Source organism: Heterodontus francisci, unplaced genomic scaffold (assembly GCF_036365525.1).
Source record: "Heterodontus francisci isolate sHetFra1 unplaced genomic scaffold, sHetFra1.hap1 HAP1_SCAFFOLD_93, whole genome shotgun sequence".
In the NCBI taxonomy this organism is placed as follows: Eukaryota; Metazoa; Chordata; class Chondrichthyes; order Heterodontiformes; family Heterodontidae; genus Heterodontus; species Heterodontus francisci.
This window is the reverse complement of record NW_027140438.1, coordinates 5,747,001-5,766,415: the sequence shown is the minus strand read 5'-3', so window position 1 is coordinate 5,766,415 and position 19,415 is coordinate 5,747,001. Positions and strand designations below refer to the sequence as shown.

The following is a 19,415-nucleotide window of genomic DNA, read 5'->3' as shown; positions in this document are numbered from 1 at the left end:
AATTTCAGGAAAGATTCCCTCCCCTTTTTTGGACGATGTCTTGCCTTCCAATTTGCAGCTCCTCTCGAAATGTGTTTTTCACTTGGCCCATTCCTATCTCTTTCTGCCTTGCATTGTCCCATTTACCATTTAATTCTTCCTGCCTTCCACCATATCACAGATTGTTCCTTTCGTTCTTTCCTTGCTTTCCCCTTTCTTTAAAAACTGTTAAATCTCTAAGTTCTGATGAAAGATCTGCAAACTGTAAGGTTGATTCTGTTTCTTGCACCGCAGATGCTGCCAGAACTTCTGAGTATTTTCAGCACTTACTGTTTTTATTACCTATATTTTAAATTGTGAAACGTGGGAGCAATTTGCGTTGAGCAATGTCAAACGGACAGCGATCAGTTAACTGAGCAGATAATCTGTTATAAGAGGGCGCTGGTTGATGGATAACTGGGAGAATTGTAATTTACATCAAGTTTGTGAAATAATCAAAGACATGGCATATTGGTGAAATAACGAGTTACTTCACTCACTATCATTTTATTGCCCTTAATGGAATGGAAATTAAAATTTATCTCATGCTATTTAGTTGGAAACAAGTTCACAGTTTTTTCTATTGCACAGCTGATCTTTGCAGAGAATTCCATGATAATTCATATTTGAACGGCCAACATTGATAACAGTTTCAATGCTCGAGCAAAATTTCCATTCTATGGCAGTGGTCCTGGGAGCAAATTGCTGATTCTATAGCCCTTGAATAATGCCCTAGATTTACCACAAAAGAGATATTATATGAGCGATAAGTACTAATCACGAGACATTGTATGTATTCAATGTTTACTGGAGTGAAGCTCTTTGATTCATTTGTAATTTAATTCAGACCAATAAACCGACAAACACATCTCAGAATCTTAGAGTCGAAGGAAGCATGGGATCAGCAAAACTAGTGAATCAGCGACCTGTGGAAATAGTTAATGATGCTTGACAGCAGAACAGTTGGTGTATTTCAGTTCAATTGACTGAGATGACTCACCCGTACAGATGACACTGGCATCATTTTCATGGGAGCAGCTAAACTGTTCCCAGGATGAAACAGGACAATCCCACAATCGCGTCTCATTCCGCCGACACCTGTAACTTTCCTTCCACACTGGACCGGCTCCCTTCCCAAAGTGAGCTCCTCCCGGGATTGAGGTTACTGTCCCACACTGCAAGTGCTCACAGACCACGTTGGCGTCTTCCAGATCAAAGTACATGTCACTCAGCGTCCCCCACTGGTCTCCATGCAGCACCTCCACCCGGCCAGAGCATCTGTTCGTCCCATCAACCAATCGAGGTCCATGTTTCCCTGTATTGGAAACGAATCCAAATCCAAATAATTTATAAATCATCCTCTGCATAGAAACAGCAAAATAGAAAATGGGTATAAAAGTTGAATCTTATGTACACGATTATCTATCCATACTTTACACAAATTATCTATCAAAAAACAATTAGAATTACCACAGCAACACAAAAGCAAAATACTGCAGATGTTGGAAACCTGAAATAAAACAGAAAATATTGGAAATACTGAGCAGGGCTAGCAGCATCTGTGGAGAGAGCAAGAGAGTTATGTTTCAGGTCTGTGTATTTCATCACAATAATTACTACAGGACCTCTTTAAGAAGTTGGCTGAACACTCAAAAATTAACAGCTCTTCTTGCAAACGCTAATCGATTGTTGGTCTTTATCTCTTGGATTTTGGAATGTAAACGATGAAGGATGTGATGATTCAGTTGTATCTGTTGTCACGTTTGGGCACGGCACTTCACAAAACCATTGGCTGTGGAGGTTGTTCAGGACAGTGTCACTAGAATGGCAACAATGCTTTAAACGGTACATTATGAAGATAAGTTGCATAAACTTTGTTTGTAATAGATTTAGTTTAGAAGGATTACAGCTTATCTAGTTGATGTGTTTAAAATGGTTAAGGGGTTTGATAGATGAGCGATAGAAGATCTGGAGAACAAATACAAAACAAGCCCATTTCGGAGCTGCTTTTCTTTATGCGGATGTGGACATCTCTGGCAGAGGTGGCAGTTATTGCTCAACTCTATTTGCCCTTGAAACCGGTGTCAGGACCGTCCTCTTGAACTGCAATTGCCTGCATGGGGAATGTTCTTCTGCAATGCAGTAAGGTAGAGTTAAGGCAAAGTGTGCAAGCATAGACTGTACCTTTAGCTGCATGTGTTGTCAGCAGAGTGGGAAGTTTGGAATTTGGTAATTAGTGGCTAAGACTTAAATCTAGCCGTAACATTTAGCAATTCGCTTGGAATTAAAAACCAAACTGCAAGGCAGTTCATTGTTCGCAGTTAACAGGGTAAGTCAGGTTAGCAGTAAGCTGTCAATCAGCTGTGATTGTGCGAACTCGGGTAATTACTGTCAGCTGGAAACTGTCTGGACTGTTGTATCTCGAATGTGCCTCAAAAAGCATATAATATTGGACGTCATTGCAAGATGATTTGAGTAAAGGAGCAAGATGTTACTGCACCTATACAGGGCTTTGGTGAGACCACACCGAGAGCATTGTGTGCAGTTTTGGTCTCCTTATCTGAGGAAGGATGCCCTTGCCATTAAGAGTGTGCAAAGTAGATTTACAAGGCTAATTCCTGGGATGGCAGGATTCACGTATGAAGAGTGATTGGATCGACTCGGACTATATTCACTAGAGTTTAGAAGAATGAGAGAGGATCTCAGAGAAACCTATAAAACTCGAACAGTACTACATGCTACAGGCTACATGCAGGGAGGATGTTCCCGATGGCTGGAGAGTCCAAAACCACGGGTCACAGTCTCCGGATATGGAGTATGCTATTTAGAACCGAGATGAGGAGAAATGTCTTCACTCAGAAGGTGGTGAACCTGTGGAATTCTCTACCACAGAAGGCAGTGGATGACAGATCTCTAAATATATTCAAGAAGGCGATAGATATCTTTCTTAATACAAAAAGAATCAAGTGATATGGGGAAAAACGGGAACAGAGTACTGAATTAGATGATAGGCCATTACTTTTTTTGAATGGCGGAGCAGGCTCCAAAGGGCTGTCTGGCCTACGCCTACTCCTATTTTCTATGATTCTATATTTAGACTTCTGGTAAGGCAGAGTGTAAACAAAGATTGCAATGTTAACTGAATACATTATGAACATAGTGGGAAGTTAGAGTTTGCTCAGAGTAAGAATTCGGTGCAGAGGGGTAAAAGGAGGTATTTTTTATTCTTTCACAGGGGGTGGGAATTTCGGGCTCGGACAGCATTTATTACCAATCCCGAACTGCCCTTGCAAAGATGGTGGTGAGCCGCCTTCTTGTACCACTGCAGTGCATGCGCTTTCAGTACACTCACAGTACTGTTAGCAAGGGACTTCCAGGATTTGACCCAGCGACAGTGAAGGACCGGTTATATAGTTCCAAATTAGGATGGTGTGTGCTTCGGAGGAGAACATGCAGATGGTGTTCCCATGCATCTGCTGTCCTCGTCCTTCTAGGTAGTAGAGGGTGAGCGTTCGGATGGAGGTGTTCTGTTTTGTCTGTTAAACTGGAGTCAGTGACTAGAGCAACCGGTTTAAAAGAGCGCCACAGCCAGCAGTAGCAATGCCTATTGGAAGGGGCTGAGAGACAGACACCTGGCAAATAGAGGGACAAACTCACTCAGTGAAGCAATTGTCAGGTCAGAGTGTGAGAGGGCGTGGGTAAGTTGTAAATACGGACTATGTTAATTGATGAGTGCTTAGTGTTTCGGCGTTAGCTAACCAGTAAAATAGTGTTAAAGCTAAAATGCATCAACAAATAATTTTACCTCTAAAATAAAGACAGACTAAGTTATGGCAGAGCAGGTTTTTTTCTGGATATTGGAATTTGTAGAGAATGGAACTGAACCGAGGGAACTTGTCTGTAGTAGATATCTCAAGCTGGAACCTCTCTGGCTCAGGATCATAGAGCTGTTGTGGGAATTGGAAAAACACCAACACATATGATAGCAAGAAGAGTATTTGACAGTTTGCTGCAGATTTCAGTCACACCTTGTCGAGAGCTGCAGGATCAGAATGAGGTTGTTGCAGCTTATAGTGTACAGATTTGAAATCCATATGTAATGGAGAACGAGGATATACAGAAGTGAACAGGAACAAAGTGCTGTCTATTTGTGAAGATCAGGATGAAGACTGTTAGAAGGACAGCCACAATGTTGACCGTGATACCTTCGAATAGGAAGCTGTTCAAAAGGAGGAGGAGTGGTGCATAATGTGATACTTTTAAGTGATTCAATAATTAGGGCATTAAGAGTCCCACACAGTATTTTCCCAACTTGTGCGAAGTGAGGGTTATCTCAAATCAGAATGCAAGATTGGGGTGGAAATATCCAGTCGTTGTGGACCAATTAGGCATAAACAACATTGCAAAGAGTAGGCAAGAGGTTCTTTTCGGAGAGTACCAGGAGCTGAAATATAAAAGAAGATCTCAAGGATTATAATATCTGGATTATTATACAAGCCGCTTGCACATTGGCATAGGAAAAATAAACGATCAGGGAGATGAACACGTGCTTGAAGGTTATGATGTTGGAAAGAGGTTTTACCTTTCAAAGGACCCTGGCACCTGTACTGGGATATTAAAGAACTATTCTGTTGGAATGTGAAGCACCTGAATCGGGTTGGGATCAGGGTCCCAGAATAAAGGATAAATAGGGTTGTTACAGGAACCTTAAACTAGTAAATGGGTGAGGGGAGGCTGGTGGGGGGCGGGGTGAGGGGGTAGAGCACAGTTGTAAATGTAGCATATCTAGGTGCTACAGGGAAATAGAAAACTAAAATATTCAACATTTGAGTCAGACCATTTTACGGTTTTACATCACGTGCCTTTGCGCTGAGAACAGCAGTTGCTTTCTTGAAAAAGCAGTTGTTAGAAATACTGACAGACCACGACGTTTTGGGCCATGTACTCTGCCCATTGTCTGGAGAAATAATTGTAATTGGTGGAAGCAGTCTGTTTATATGCAGTGCAGAACGGGAATGTGGGCAGGATCTTACTACTGATAGGTTATTACATGTTCTTGTTCTGTTTTTTCTTGGTCAGTTAATTATATTCCATGAGAGGTCAGTATATGCCATTATTCTTGCTGCTGATTCGTCAGTTATTGTGCATCGTGGCAAGTCAATCCATGCTACTGTTCTGGTCGTGGTTTGTTGGCTGCACAGCAGGTGCTTGTGCGTTTCTCGAGGAGGGAAACCCTGATATTCACCGAGGAACAGGTCACTGTTAGGGGGAAGGTCTTGTGTTTATCGATCTCCATAGCTTCCTTGACGCAGTGAACGGCACAAGCCTGCCATCAAGGAAGCTCAACTCAATGACCACCGCATTGAATGGTCCAATTTCAAACTCAACCTCATCTATTATGGACTGGCGTGCACGACACAAGAACATCATAAGTATAAAAGAGACCAAAAACATGCAAAAATGCAAAAAGAAAAATGCACAGATCTTCGTGAATGGCAGAGATACAAAGAATAGCAAAGGATGACAAAACAGTTCGCAAGAGCTCCAAAACCTTTACAATAACTTCAGAAATATATTGTCATTAAAAGCAATGTGGTCTCATTACAATGACAGTTGTGATATTATAAATGAAAATAAGGAAATGGCAGGAATTATGCATAATTTCGTTGCATCAGTATTTACATGCACACAACTTTTATTAAGGTTCTTTGTTGCCGCAGTCGGACAAATGCTGCCCTGACATTGAGGGCAGTCACTGTCATCTGGAATGCAGCTTTATCATACATGTTTGTACAAAGGGTGTGATGTGGTCTGAAGCTGAGGGGTCCGACAAACCCAAACTGAGCATCAGTGAGTAGTTTATTGGTAAGTACTGATTGATAGCGCTGTAAACAACACCTTCCGTCCCTTTGTTAATGATTGAGAGCAAACTGCTGGATCAGTAATTAGAAAATTGCAATTGTCACACTGCTATTTAGATTAGAGATACAGCACTGAAACAGGCCCTTCGGCCCACTGAGTCTGTGCCGAACATCAACCACCCATTTATACTAATCCTATATTCCTACCAAACATCCCCACTTGTCCCTATATTTCCCTACCACCTACCTATACTAGTGACAATTTATTATTCCCAATTTGCCTGTCAACCTGCAAGTCTTTGGCTTGAAAGGTTAGCGAGAGAACCAAGGCAATTATAGATTGGTTAGCCTAACAGCAGTTGTCAGGAAATTACTAGAGTGTACATTTGAAGATGGAGTGTCTGATCACCTTGAAAAGTGACAGCCAATCAGAGAGAGCCAGCGTGGATTTGTAAAAGGTAGATCATGCTTGATGAACCTGATCAAATATTTTGTGGCGGTAACTGAAGTAGAGGACAGGGGAACCTGAATGGATGTTATTCAGATGAACTTCCAGAAAGCACTCAGCAAAATCTCTTGTAACTGATTGTTGGCTAAACTTGAAGCTCATAGAATTTAGGGAAATTATTGACCTGCTTCGGACGTTTGTTTAGTGGCAGGAGATAGACAGCAGGGATAATGGGCAGATCATCTAACTGGCAGGATGTGATGGCGCCGTCCCACAGGAACCTCAACTATTCACCATATTTATTAATGATTTAGATGACTGGATAGAAAGCCACACATAATTGACATACTCAATATTGCCATTGAAATAAAATATCAGCCATATTGTAATCATGCATATTTTAAGCATAACTTTACAAAAAAAAAGATTCCGTGACTGTGTAAAACTATTTCAATATTGGTGAGCGTGAGGTGTCCAATTTGGACTTAAACAGATTACAGTATTTTCTACATGGTGAAAAGCCGGATGCAGCACAGGGAAAATAGACTTCAGGGTCATGGGAAAGTACAGGAACGAAAATCAAAGCAGCCAATGGAATACTGGGATTTATGTCTAGAGGAATGGAATACAAGGGTGAAGAAATGATGCTGCAGCTAAAAAAAAACTGGTCAGGCCCCATCTGGTGTAATGTTAAGCTATGGGCAATATGCTTTGGGAAGGATATGTTGACCAAGGAGAGTGTGCAGCATAAAAGATGCGAGAATGATTCCTTGGCTTCAAATGTTTCTGTTTTTTATTCATTCATTTGATGTGGGTGTCGCCGGCAAGGCCAGCATTCATTGCTCATGCATCGTTACCTTTCACAACTGGGTGACTTGTTAGGCTATGTAAGAGGACAGTTAAGAGTCAACAGCATTGCTGTAGGTCTCTGGTCACATGTCGGCCAGACCAGGTAACAATGGCAGATTTCATCCCCTTAGGATATGACGAAACAAGATTTTTTTAAATAACAATCGACAATGGTTTTATGGTTACCATTACTGAGACTAGTTTTTAATTCCAGATTTATTAACTGAATTTAAATTCCACGAGCTGCGATGGTGGGAATTGAACCAGCGTCCCCAGAATTAGCCTGGGACTCTGGATTGCTAGTCCAGTGACATTAGCACCACACCATTGCCTCCCCTCATTATGAAGAAGGATTACACAAACTGTGGCTGGGTTCCCTGAAATTTATAAGAGTCATGTCCTTTCACATTCCCAGCCTATGTCTTCCAGCTGCTGGAAAGTCTTTGGGAATTCTGCAGGTGAGCTACTTGCCACAGAATGCCGATCATCTGACCTGCTCCACTCGCCACTACATTATGGTAAATGGTCTAGTTCAGTTTCTTGTCAATGACAACACCCAGTAGGATTTGATGATGGTAGTGAATTCACTGATTATAATAGCTAGGGGAGATGATATTGTCTCTCTTGTTGGAAATAGTCATTAACTGACACGGAGGTGGTGAGTGTGTTACTTTCTACCTATCAGCCCAAGTCTAAATAATGTCCGGATTCTTGATGTAATTGGGCATGAACTGTTTCTTAATCCAAGGAATTGTGAATGGAACTAAAGACCATGCAATTCTCAGCAAAAAGCCCAACTTCTGACATTTTGATGGTGGGAAGGTAACTGACGAAGCACCAGAAGATAGTTGGGCCTCAAAGAACAATTAGGAAACACATTTTTCTATAAAAACAGCGGCAATCTGGAACTTTCCCTAACAACGTCCAAAGTAAAGAGCTGTGGATGTTACATCTAATCTAAATTTTCAAGACTAATATTGATAGATTTTTTTAAGCTCGGTGTATCAAGGAATCTGGTTCAAAGCCAGGTAAAGAGACTTGAAGAACATATCAGGTATGATCTAACTGAATGATCGAACAGGCGAGTGCAACTGAAAGCTCTGTACTGATAATGTGGATATGTGTCCGATCCTGTCATATTTAGCGGGTAAAATACACACTTTCTATAAAATAACTTTGTAATCTTTCAATTCTGGCCTGATTGCACTGAGCAGTGCTGGAGTACAGCCGTGCTTTTATACCCTGCCGTTCAGTTAGTGTTAACGTGGGCACAGTGGAGCAGTGGTTTGCATCACAGCTCCAGTGACCTGGGTTCAGTTCTGGGTGCTGTCTGTGCGGAGTTTGCATGTTCTCCCTGTGAATGCGTGGGGTTCTGCCGCGTGCTCTGGTTTCATCTCACAGTGAAAGACTTGCAGGTCGAAAGTAAATTGACCATTGTAAATTAACCCGACTGTGGGTAGGGGCAAGGAGAGTGGTAGGTAATGTAGGATCAGTAGAAATGGGTGGTTGTTGGTCGACAGACAGTCGGTGGGCCGAAGGGCCTGCTTCAGTACTGTATGATAAGAATACTAACGTGGGCAGGGAGGATCAGAAGGCTATTGTAATGTCGGATCATTCGTGGTGTTCAAATTAAAGTATCGAAATAGGCCAGTGCATATTCATTTAGTCAACTCCCAACTGTTGCAGCCAATATTCAATTCTAAATATACATTCGGTGCAGTGGTAAACAAACTTGCGAAAATTCTGCTTCTTGCAAAATAAATGTTAAGTTTCAGAACCATCTTGTTTACCAGTAATTGTGGGTATTTTGTACCACGTTACACCAGACCTTGAGCAGTAATAATAAACTATAATGACTAGTTTAGATATGAACCTTTCAGACAGAAACATGGGAATGCCACCTTCCTCAGTTTTCCACATGTTAAGCAGGGAGTTGTCTGCTTTTCAGTAAGTCTGTACTCACCGGAACAGATCACACTGGCATCGTTCCTGTGGCTGCACTCCTGCTGATTTCCTTGAAAAAGACGGCAGTCCAATAAACTGGTCTCATTTCCAGTGCAGTCAAAGATATCAGACCGTACGAGCCCAATGCCCTCTCCAAAATGAGCATATCTTGGCACCGACACGGCGACTCCACACTGAAGCAGACTACAGACCACATTGGCGTCTTTCAAATCCCAGTCAAGGTCACACACTGTTCCCCAGTTTTCACCGTACTGGATCTCCAGTCTGCCTGAGCATGGGGAGTCTCCGGATGTTAGTCGAGGATATCTGTGATCTTAATAAGCATATTATATCATAATTAGCATAATACGTTAATAATCACAATAATACATAGATTTTTATTTCAATACGCATCTGATTAATCACAGATCTGGCACGAGCCGTTCTCAGATTCTGTTCAAAACTGATGATGCTGGGTTTCCTGTATCACTACTGCTTATAATGTGACAGGACTATAATCTTTAAAATGTGCCTTTATTTATTTATAACTTACCCAGTCGCCGTCACTGTATCAGCAGTTAGAACTGGGCAAGAAGTATTGTGTGACAAGAACTGGTGCTGGGAGTACTGTTGTTCATATTTAACATAAATGATTTCGACTCAGAAAAAGGACGTACAATTGTAATATTCACTAATGACATTGACTTGGAGCAATAGTTAATACAAAGGCAGATTGTGAGAAAAATACTTCATGTTAACGAAATTGTAAATGAATTTTCATGCAGATAAATGTGCACTTACACATTTGGGTAGGAAGACTGAGAACCCATACTCCTTGGACAATGATAATCTAAATTGTGTCGCGGAGCAATGGGACTCAGGGGTGCAGATATAAAAATCAATAAAATAGCAATACAGGTTAACAAAGCTCTGGAAAATACAAAAAAAAATGAGTTTTATTAAAGAGAGATACGTTGAAAGGGGAGTCACACCCAGCACAAGGAAAGATTTGGTGTTGATTGGGAGGAGGTTGATTGGGTACTAACCAGTCAGTGTTTCCCTACTTTTCTAGGCAGTGTGCAACTGAGCAACTTCACACCATATCAGTTGAATCCTAGTGCTGTAACTGCTGTAACTGTACTGGATCAGCTTGGCTAGAGTTGTCGCTAGTTTTAGAGCACTGATCTTCAGCACTACAGCTGGAGTATTATCAGGCCTTTAACTTTTGCTTTGTGCTGCGTGCTCAGCCGCTTCTTAATGTTGTGTGCCGTAATCTTCGGAATGGACCAAACAATAGAACGCATTTGCACAGCGCTAACCCATTGACATGAATTGTCACACAATACTTCTCAACTTTTGTCAGTCTGAATAACTACCTTTAACCCACAATTTGTTGACTGTTTTGTAGCCAGTTTGCTACAGTCTGTCTTGATCACCCTTCAAAGCCCTTCGTATGCAATTAATTACCCTGCAACCACATTCACAGTTTTAAGTTTAAAAACTGGACAGACAGTTTGCGACTAACAAGCTGCAGCAGTCAGCATATAATCATAGAATGTTTACAACACAGAAGGAGGCCATTCAGCCCGTTGTGTCCATGCTGGATATCTGTAAGAGCACCTCACTAGTCCTATGCTTCTGCCCTTTCTACATAGACATGCAAAGATTTTCTCTTCAGGTGCTTGTCCAATTCCATATTGAAAGCCACAATTGAATCTGTCTCCATCAGACTCGCAGGTAGAACATTCCAGAAGATCCTAACCACTCGCTGTGTAAATAACTTATTCCTCATGTAAACCTTCACTGTCCTGCCTCCAAGGCATTTACATCATTCCTTAAATAAGGAGACCAGTACTGTACACAATACTCCAGATGTGGTCTCAGCAATAACCTGTATAGCTGAAGCATAGCCTCCCTACTTTTGTATTCAATTCCACTCACGATAAATGATAACATTCGACTAGCTTTCTTAATTACGTGCTGTACCTGCATACTAATATTTTGAGATTCATACACTGGGACACGCAGATCCCTCTGCATCTCAGAGCTCTGCAATCTCTCACCATTTAGATAATATGCTTCTCTTCTATTCTTGCTGCCACTATGGACAATTTCACACTTTCCCACATGAAACTCCATTTGACAGGTCTTTGCCCACTCACATAACCTATCTATATCCGTTTGCAGACTCCTTATGTCCTCTTCACAAGTTACATTCTTACCTATCTTTGTGTCATTAGCAAATTAAGCAACCATACCTTCGGTCCCTTCCTCCAAGTCATTGATATAAATTGTGAAAATGTGATGTCCCAGCACAGATCCCTGTGGCACACCACTCGTTACATCTTGCAAACCAGACAATGAGCTATTTATGCCTACTCTCTGCTTCCTGTTAGCTACCCAATCTTCTATCCATGCCAATATGTCACCCCCTACACCATGAGATTTTATTTTCTGCAATAACCTTTGATATGGCACCTTATCAATGCCTTCTGGAAATCTAAGTACAATATATCGAGCGTTTTCCCTTTATCCACAGCACTTGCAACTCCCTCAAAGAACTCCAATCACTTGCTTAAACGTGATTTCCCTTTCACAAAAATATGTTGACTCTGCCCGATGACCTTGAATTCATCTAAATGCCCTGCTATAACATCTTTAATAATAGTTTGTAACATTTTCCCAAGACAAATGTTAAAGTAATTGGCCTGTAGTTTCCTGCTTTATATAATCCCTTCCTTTCTGAATAAAGGCTTTGCATTTGCTATTTTCCAAACTAAAAGAACCTACCCCGAATCCAGGGAATGTTGGAAAATTTAAATTAACGCCTCAACTATCTCACTAGCTACTTCTTTTAACACCTTAGGATGAAGTCCATCAGGACCCGGGGACCTGTCAGCTCGCAGTTCCAACAATTTGCTCAGTACCATTTCCCTGGTGATTGTAACTTTTTTGAGTTCTTTCCTCCCTTCCATTTCCTGACTTACAGCTAATACTGGGATGTTACCTTTACCCTCAATATTGAAGACCGATGCAAAATATCTGTTCAATTCACCTGCCATCTCCTTATTACCCATAATTAATTCCCCAGACTTATTTTTTACAGGATCAACGCTCACTTGGTTAACTCTTTTCTTTTTTGAACAATATCTATATAAACCCTTACTATCTGTCATTATATTTCTATCTAGCTTTCTCTGGTACTCTAATGTTACCTTCCTTATCAATCTTTTAGTCGTTATTTGCTTTTTTGTATATATTCTGTCCAATCATCTGACCTGCCTCCCATTTTTGTGCAATTATAGGCTTTTTCTTTAAGTTTGATACGACCTTCAACTGTTTTACTTAACCACAGATTGCGGTCCCACTCTTGGAATGTTTCTTTCTCATTGAATTGTATCTACTCTGTATATTCTGAAATATTCCCCTAAATATCTCCCACTGCATCTCTATTATCCCTTAACCTGATTTGCCAGTTCACTTTAGCTCGCTCTGCGTTCATGCCCTCATAATTGCCATTATTTAAAGTACTAGTCATGGACCCACTCTTCTCTCCCTCAAACTGAATGTAAAATTCAATCATATCATGATCGCTGCATCCCAGGGGCGCCTTAACTATGAGGTCATTAATTATTGGTGTCTCGTGGCACAATACCAGTTCTAGGATTGCCTGCTCTCTGGTTGGCACCGCAGCGTATTATTCCAAGAAATTATCCCGAAAATACTCTATGTACGCCTTATCTCGGCGACTTCGGCCATCTGCTTTTTCGAGCTATATGTAGGTGAAAATCCCCCCATAATTATCGGTGTACCTTTCGGACAAGCTTCCATTATTTATCCCTTTATACTCCGTCCCACAGTGTGGTTAAGGTTAGTGGTCTGTACACCACTTTTGACAAGTGACTTCTTGCCTTTATGAATTTTCATCTCTACCTAAACGGCTTCCACATCCTGGTCTGCTGAACTTAGTTCATCCCTCACTATTGCGCTAATACCATCATTATTTAACAGAGCGACCCCTCTACCTATTCCTAGCTTCCTGTCCTTCCTAAATGCCATGTATCCTTCAATATTCGGTTCCCAATCTATATAGTGTACAGGACACAATTTCAAAGTTTGCAGATGACACAAATTTTGGAAGCATTGTGAACTGTGAGGAGGATAGTGCGGATCTTCAAAAGGACATTGACAAGTTAGTGGAATGAGCAGGCAGGTGGCGGATGAAGTTCAATGCAGAGAAATATGAAGTGATTCATTTTGGTAGGAAGAACATGGAGATAAATTATAAAATGAAGGGCTCAATTCGAAAGGGGTTGCAGGAGTAGAGGGGCCTTGGTTGAATAGTGCATAAGTCATTGACGGTGGCAAGTTGAGCGAGCGTTTAATAAGGCGTTCAGTGTCCTGGGCTTTATTAATAGGTGCATGGAGTACAAGAGTAAGGAAGTTTTGTTGAACTTATATAAGACACTAGTTCGGCCTCAGCTGGAGTATTGGGTTCAGATCTGGGCTCCGCACTTGGGGAAAGATGTGAGGGCATTGGAGAGAGTATGGAGACGTTTCATGAGGATGGTTCCAGGGATTGAGGAATTTCAGTTATGAAGCTAGATTGGAGAAGTTATGTCTGTTTACCTTGGAGAAGAGAAGGCGGAGAGTTGATTTGATCGAGGTATTCCAAATCATGAGGGTCTCTATCTACTCCATGGAAATGTCACAATCTCAAGCCAACTCTCCATTCGTCAACCCAGCAGCCGCTACCGGGCATGTACTGTCAGCCCGGCTGTCCATCTGCAATGATCGCTTGGCCTCAAATCTGATATAGTACACAGATTGTGAAGGTGAGACTGGGGAGCAGGGGAGGGAGGGTGGTTTCTCAGCCTCGTGGAGCCGTAGTAATGGGTCCGCAGTAATTGTGGGTATCACAAGAGGAAAATGCTCAGAAAGATCCCACTTACAGGGTGGGAACTGTTTCCACTGGTGAAAGGATCGAGAAGGAGAGGGCATCGATTCAAAGCATTTGGTAAAAGAAGTAAAAGTGACATGAGGAAAATCTTTTTCATGCAGCGAGTGTTTCAGATCTGGAATGTTTACCCGAGAACGCGGCGGAGACATGTTCAGTTGAAGCATTCAAAAGAGAATTAGACAGTTCTATGAAAAGGAAGATTGTACAGACTTATGGAGAGAGGGGAATGGAACTGAGTGAATGTCTCTTTCAAAGAGCCCATACAGACATGATGGGCCGAATAACCCCCTTCCGCTCTTTAGCAGTTCAGTGATTCTGTGATATCGCCTCTCCTCCGTGTTCCAACCAGAATGTATCAGTTCACACTTCTCTGCATGAAATTGCATCTGCCACCTGTCCGCCCATTTCACCAGCCTCTCTTTGTCCTCTTGAAGTCTATCACTATCCTCCTTATAGTAACTGGTCAGGATTTCAGGAAAAGATTAGATTTGATTAGAGATACTGCAGTGAAACAGGCCCTTCTGCCCACCGAGTCTGTGCCGAACATCAACCACCCATTTATACTAATCCTACACTAATCCCATATTCCTACCAAACATCCCCACCTGTCCCTATATTTCCCCACCACCTACCTATACTAGTGACAATTTATACTGGCCAATTTACCTATCAATCAGCAAGTCTTTTGGCTTGTGGGAGGAAACCGGAGCACCCGGAGAAAACCCACGCAGACACAGGGAGAACTTGCAAACTCCACACAGGCAGTACCCAGAATTCAACCCGGGTCGCTGGAGCTCTGAGGCCGCGGTGCTAACCACTGTACCACTGTGTCGCCCTACTCGCTTTTCTTCCAATAGTTCAACGGTGCTGAGTTTAATCGTTGCAACTGCTTCCTGAACTATCTTAGCTCTTTTGTTTAATATTCTGTGCATTTCACTTTCTTAATATTTGCCAAAATGTAAATGGCAATGCGCACGCAGCGGTGGGATCTGACAGAGCCGTTTCCTCTTTGTGATACTTTGGCTCCCCAAGGCTGAGAAATCTGCCTCCCTCCCCTGCTCCCCAGTCTCAGCTTCACAATCTGTGTAATATATCAGATCTGAGGCCAAGCGATCATTGCAGGTGGACAGCTGGGCTGACAGTACATGCCCGGTAGCGGCTGCTGGGTTGATGAATGGATAGTTGGATTAAGATTGCGAAATTTCCTGCTGTTCAGCTCATTCACTGCAGCTTTAGGGAAAATCTCAATGGAAAGTGCTCTGTCTGTATTGCAAATGTGCTGAGTATCAGGTATTTACTGCTCCCGGTGGAGAATGTTTACTAAATATATTACTAATGATATAAGTTTGAACAGTGAACCTAATATTAATGATAATTTTAACCAGAGATTACTGGAATTATTATCATCTGATTTTCCAGGTACGGACCGACCCGGATTGTTTTATTTTCGCTTCTTCACAGATTCTATCAGCTGCGGCGGCAGATGAGAAACTGAGAAAGATTTTTACCTGAGCAGATGACGCCGGCATCATCGGAGTGCGACAAGGAATAGTGATCCCATTGATATGATTCACAGTCCCGCAGAGCGGCCTCGGTTCCGCTGCACGCTACATCAGCCGTCACAACGGGTCCGGTCCCTTCCCCAAAGTGAGCCCAGCCCGGTGCAGTGACCGCGGTCCCGCAGCCCAGCTCCCGACACACAACAGCTTCGTCCGGCAGGTCCCAGTACGATCCATACACAGTCCCCCACTGTCCCCTGTAGTGAATCTCCACTCTCCCAGCGCACCGACTGCCCCCATTCACCAGTCTCAGCTTCACTGTCTCTGTAAAATATCAGAAATATCACCATGAGGTTATAGTGTGTTAAACCCACAGGTTCCCAGCGCACGGACCCTCCCCATTCACCAGTCTCAGCTTCACCGTCTAGGTAAAATATCAGAAATATCTTCAAGCGGTCATGGTGTGTTAAACCCACAGGTTCCCAGCGAACGGACCCTCCCTATTCACTGGGCATGAATTGATAGGAACATCGGTCTGCACCCTGGACCCTAATAAAACCCGGAGTAAATATTACACATGAAGAAAAATGAAAGGGAATTACTAATAAACAGTGCAAACCAGCAGGGAACCGGGCGGCAGCGAGATATTCCCACCAACACAGAGGCTCCAATGGGATCTGAATAGAGACAAGCTCATAATATATTTAACCTGCAGAAGTGGGGAGATGGGCGTGGTTGGTATGATCACATGTTTACGTGCTCAGTACTGAATGGACGAACACAGTGAGATCCCAGCACCTGGAAAGAGCAGAGTAAATTGCACCCTCACCCACCATAGCCAATAAAGACAGGGCTGGATGGTGATGTGATCTGGAGATCAGAGCAGATTGGTGAGGTGGACCTTTGGACCGGTAACAGTGTCAGTGGAGCTGATAATTCACACTCTGCTCTTCAGACACCCTCAGTTAGTGCCCCTCGACATGAAGAGAGCATTCATCTCTCAGCTAGGTAACAGTGTCTGTGGAGCTGACCCTTCACACTCTGCTCTTCAGAGACCCTCAGTTATTGTCCCTCCACATGAAGATAGCAGTGATCTCTCAGATAGGTAACTGTGTGAGTGGAGCGGATCCTTCACACTCTGCTCTTCAGAGACACTCAGTTATTGTCCCTCCACATGAAGGCAGCAGTCATCTCTCAGCTAGAATTAAAGACCTTTGCTAACATTATGAGGGACACACTCCCTTTCTGGCTAGCAACCGGGCAGCGGGTTAATCCGTGATCAAAAATAGTACAGAGATTGTCGTCCAAGCTTAATATTTAATGGGTTGGATTAGAGCAAAGAGATAGCAGGTCGTGTGAAAATAATGGGCGATTACCTGACGGGTCAGCCTGACTGTTCCCAGGTCTGCCTGAAATGAGAAGTTAACAATTAGAGTTCACTGGGACAAGAAAGGAATGACAATGTCAGAAAGAAAAGAGACAAATACAACTAACTGCAGGGTCATTATTCCTTTCGCTTTGCAGAAGAAATTATACCGGGATCTGTGATTTCATTTCTTAACACAAAAAATACAATTTCTGCAAAAAATTAATATTGGTAATGGGCCAAAATGTATCCAGAAATGTTTTCACATATGCACACACTGACACCCGGATACACTGTCTCCTTGTGGTGATGGTAGGTGGGCTCCATGTATTCCCAGTGTGAAGGTGCTCTGAGAAGGCGGTGGTGATGGTCCTCTCCCTTCTAGAATCTTACAATGAAACAGAACAGAGGGACGCCATTCGGCCCATGGTGCCTATGCTGTCTCTTTGTCAGAGCTGTCTAATTAGTCCCACTGCCTTTCCCCATCGCCCTGTAAATTTGTGCTGATGGTGCTCTGACCCGTGTGTAGGTGTCCTGAGAAGAGGGTGGTGATGTAGCCGCCTTTAAACCCACTGGTGATGGCACTCTCAGTGAATTCAGCATTCCAATCGAAAGTTCGAGAAGGAATGGGAACATTTAAATTCAATTAAAGATTTTCTCATCCTGTGGTAAATTTCAATGCCTTTTAATTTACTGCATAATCTTCCACTGGTAACTTTCAAAGTTTCTGCTGTTGCTGTTTTCCTGGTGTGGACTTTCCCGCTCACCCATTTCCCCTGCTCTTACTGACCAACAGCGACTCCCACTTCCCAGCACCTCAGATTTCAGTGGTCGCACGGTTAACTTCCTGATATTTAGACCAATGGCTTTGGTGCAAAACTGTTAAGTTATTTATACATGTTATACTGATGTTAACTTGCTATCGCACCATGTTACCACAAAAGGTGTTATAGAGAAATATTAATTAGAAATAACAATAAATTCAAAGGAGGTGAACTGAAACGGGACAAACGTGGGATATTCAAAGCACAGAATTGAAACTCTTGAATGAGTTAAAAAACCAAGGATAGGGGTGGTTTAGGGGTTACAAAATACAGTCAATGCAGAGAGTTTATAAGTGCATATTTCTCACGGCAGTTTACTCGGTGGGTCAAGAATCAAAATGATTATATCCATCTTTTTTAGGTCCAACTTGAACAACATTCGCAATTAAGCGAACTCTTTTAGATTTCAGAAGCAAATGAATTGATAGAATTACAGTTATTGCAGCTTACAACCACAAGCAAAGCAGCGGACAGAAGGAAATCATATCAAGCAATCCGGATTCTGTGCGTCAATAGCATTATCAGTAATTTTTAACAATCTATCTCCATAACACATGAGCTAGTGCCTGAAGAAATGATACCATTGTTATAAATAACCAAACACGCATCAAACATTTACAGAACTGAGACAAATTGTTCTGGGCACTGTCTGTTAATTTTAAATATGGAAAAGAATTCAGGATTTGTTCCACAAGTTGACCAGAGTATGGGACTTGTGGAAGGACATTATAGAATTTAATAGGAGTAGGGTTAGGCCATACTTCCTACCCAGACGACTCCGCCGTTCAATAAGATCATGAATGATCTATTGCCCCATCTCCACTTTCCCACCTTTCCCCAGAGATTGGGAAAAAACTCCAGATCTTTCACTAAACACCGCATCGCACGATACAAAAAGTATGGGACATGTGGAAAGAGATGCCGAAACACGTCTGGATGTTGGAAACTACATCAAATGTATGAATCATGTAGAAATAGATTGAGAAATACTAATTATTACACAACACCGTGCACATAAATGTATGAAACAGAAAGCATGATTTATTATAAAAAGTGATAGTTTTGAAGATTGTCGGTGACCAAATAAAACTGTTCACACACCGAATCCCCCTGAAACCAGTAGCATCATTTCTGGAGGGTGTAATTGATAACTCTATTGATAATCAGTACAAATGAACCAATATTGGATTCCACCTCCAATTAATATAGTATACAATATTTATTGTCCTTTCTGAATATTCCAAATGCTGTACACAATATTTAATCTAATTCTCTGTATGACACGGCACTTCACTGAGAAATTCCGTGGACAGAAATCTCAATGTGGGATGAGTCGACTGGATGGAGATCCCGGTATTCTGCAGTTCTGACTCCCATAAACTCGATTGCAACACTGACTACTTTTTACTTCCAGGAGTCTCCGTTTTCAACGCCTGATTAGAACTTTAACTCCAGTCTGCTGCGTCTGTACTAGAGTCTTAGGAAACAACATAAAACCGACTCTTACGGTGTTTATATTCAATTTTGGTACTAAAACTAAATTTAACTCATATCTCCTCTGGAAATGCAATTAAATGTTAATCAGATGACAAATATTAGTTCAATTTTTGCTGTCAACGACAAAAATGGATAACATTTCCCTATTT

General features: G+C 42.1%; 1 protein-coding gene across 1 annotated transcript in view; it reads right to left on the bottom strand.

The window, feature by feature from the left end:
* Window positions 1-18,651, bottom strand: part of LOC137359809 (scavenger receptor cysteine-rich type 1 protein M130-like) — a 28,259-nt gene extending 9,608 nt beyond the window's left edge. Inside the window, exons 1-6 of the mRNA XM_068025507.1 lie at window positions 18,538-18,651; window positions 17,732-17,824; window positions 16,956-16,988; window positions 15,589-15,769; window positions 9,140-9,454; window positions 1,019-1,333 (exon numbers count right to left, since the gene is read on the bottom strand). Coding sequence (XP_067881608.1) covers window positions 1,019-1,333; window positions 9,140-9,454; window positions 15,589-15,769; window positions 16,956-16,988; window positions 17,732-17,824; window positions 18,538-18,651 — 1,051 coding nt within the window. The remainder of the gene's footprint in view (window positions 1-1,018; window positions 1,334-9,139; window positions 9,455-15,588; window positions 15,770-16,955; window positions 16,989-17,731; window positions 17,825-18,537) is intronic.
* Window positions 18,652-19,415: the final 764 nt, after the last annotated feature.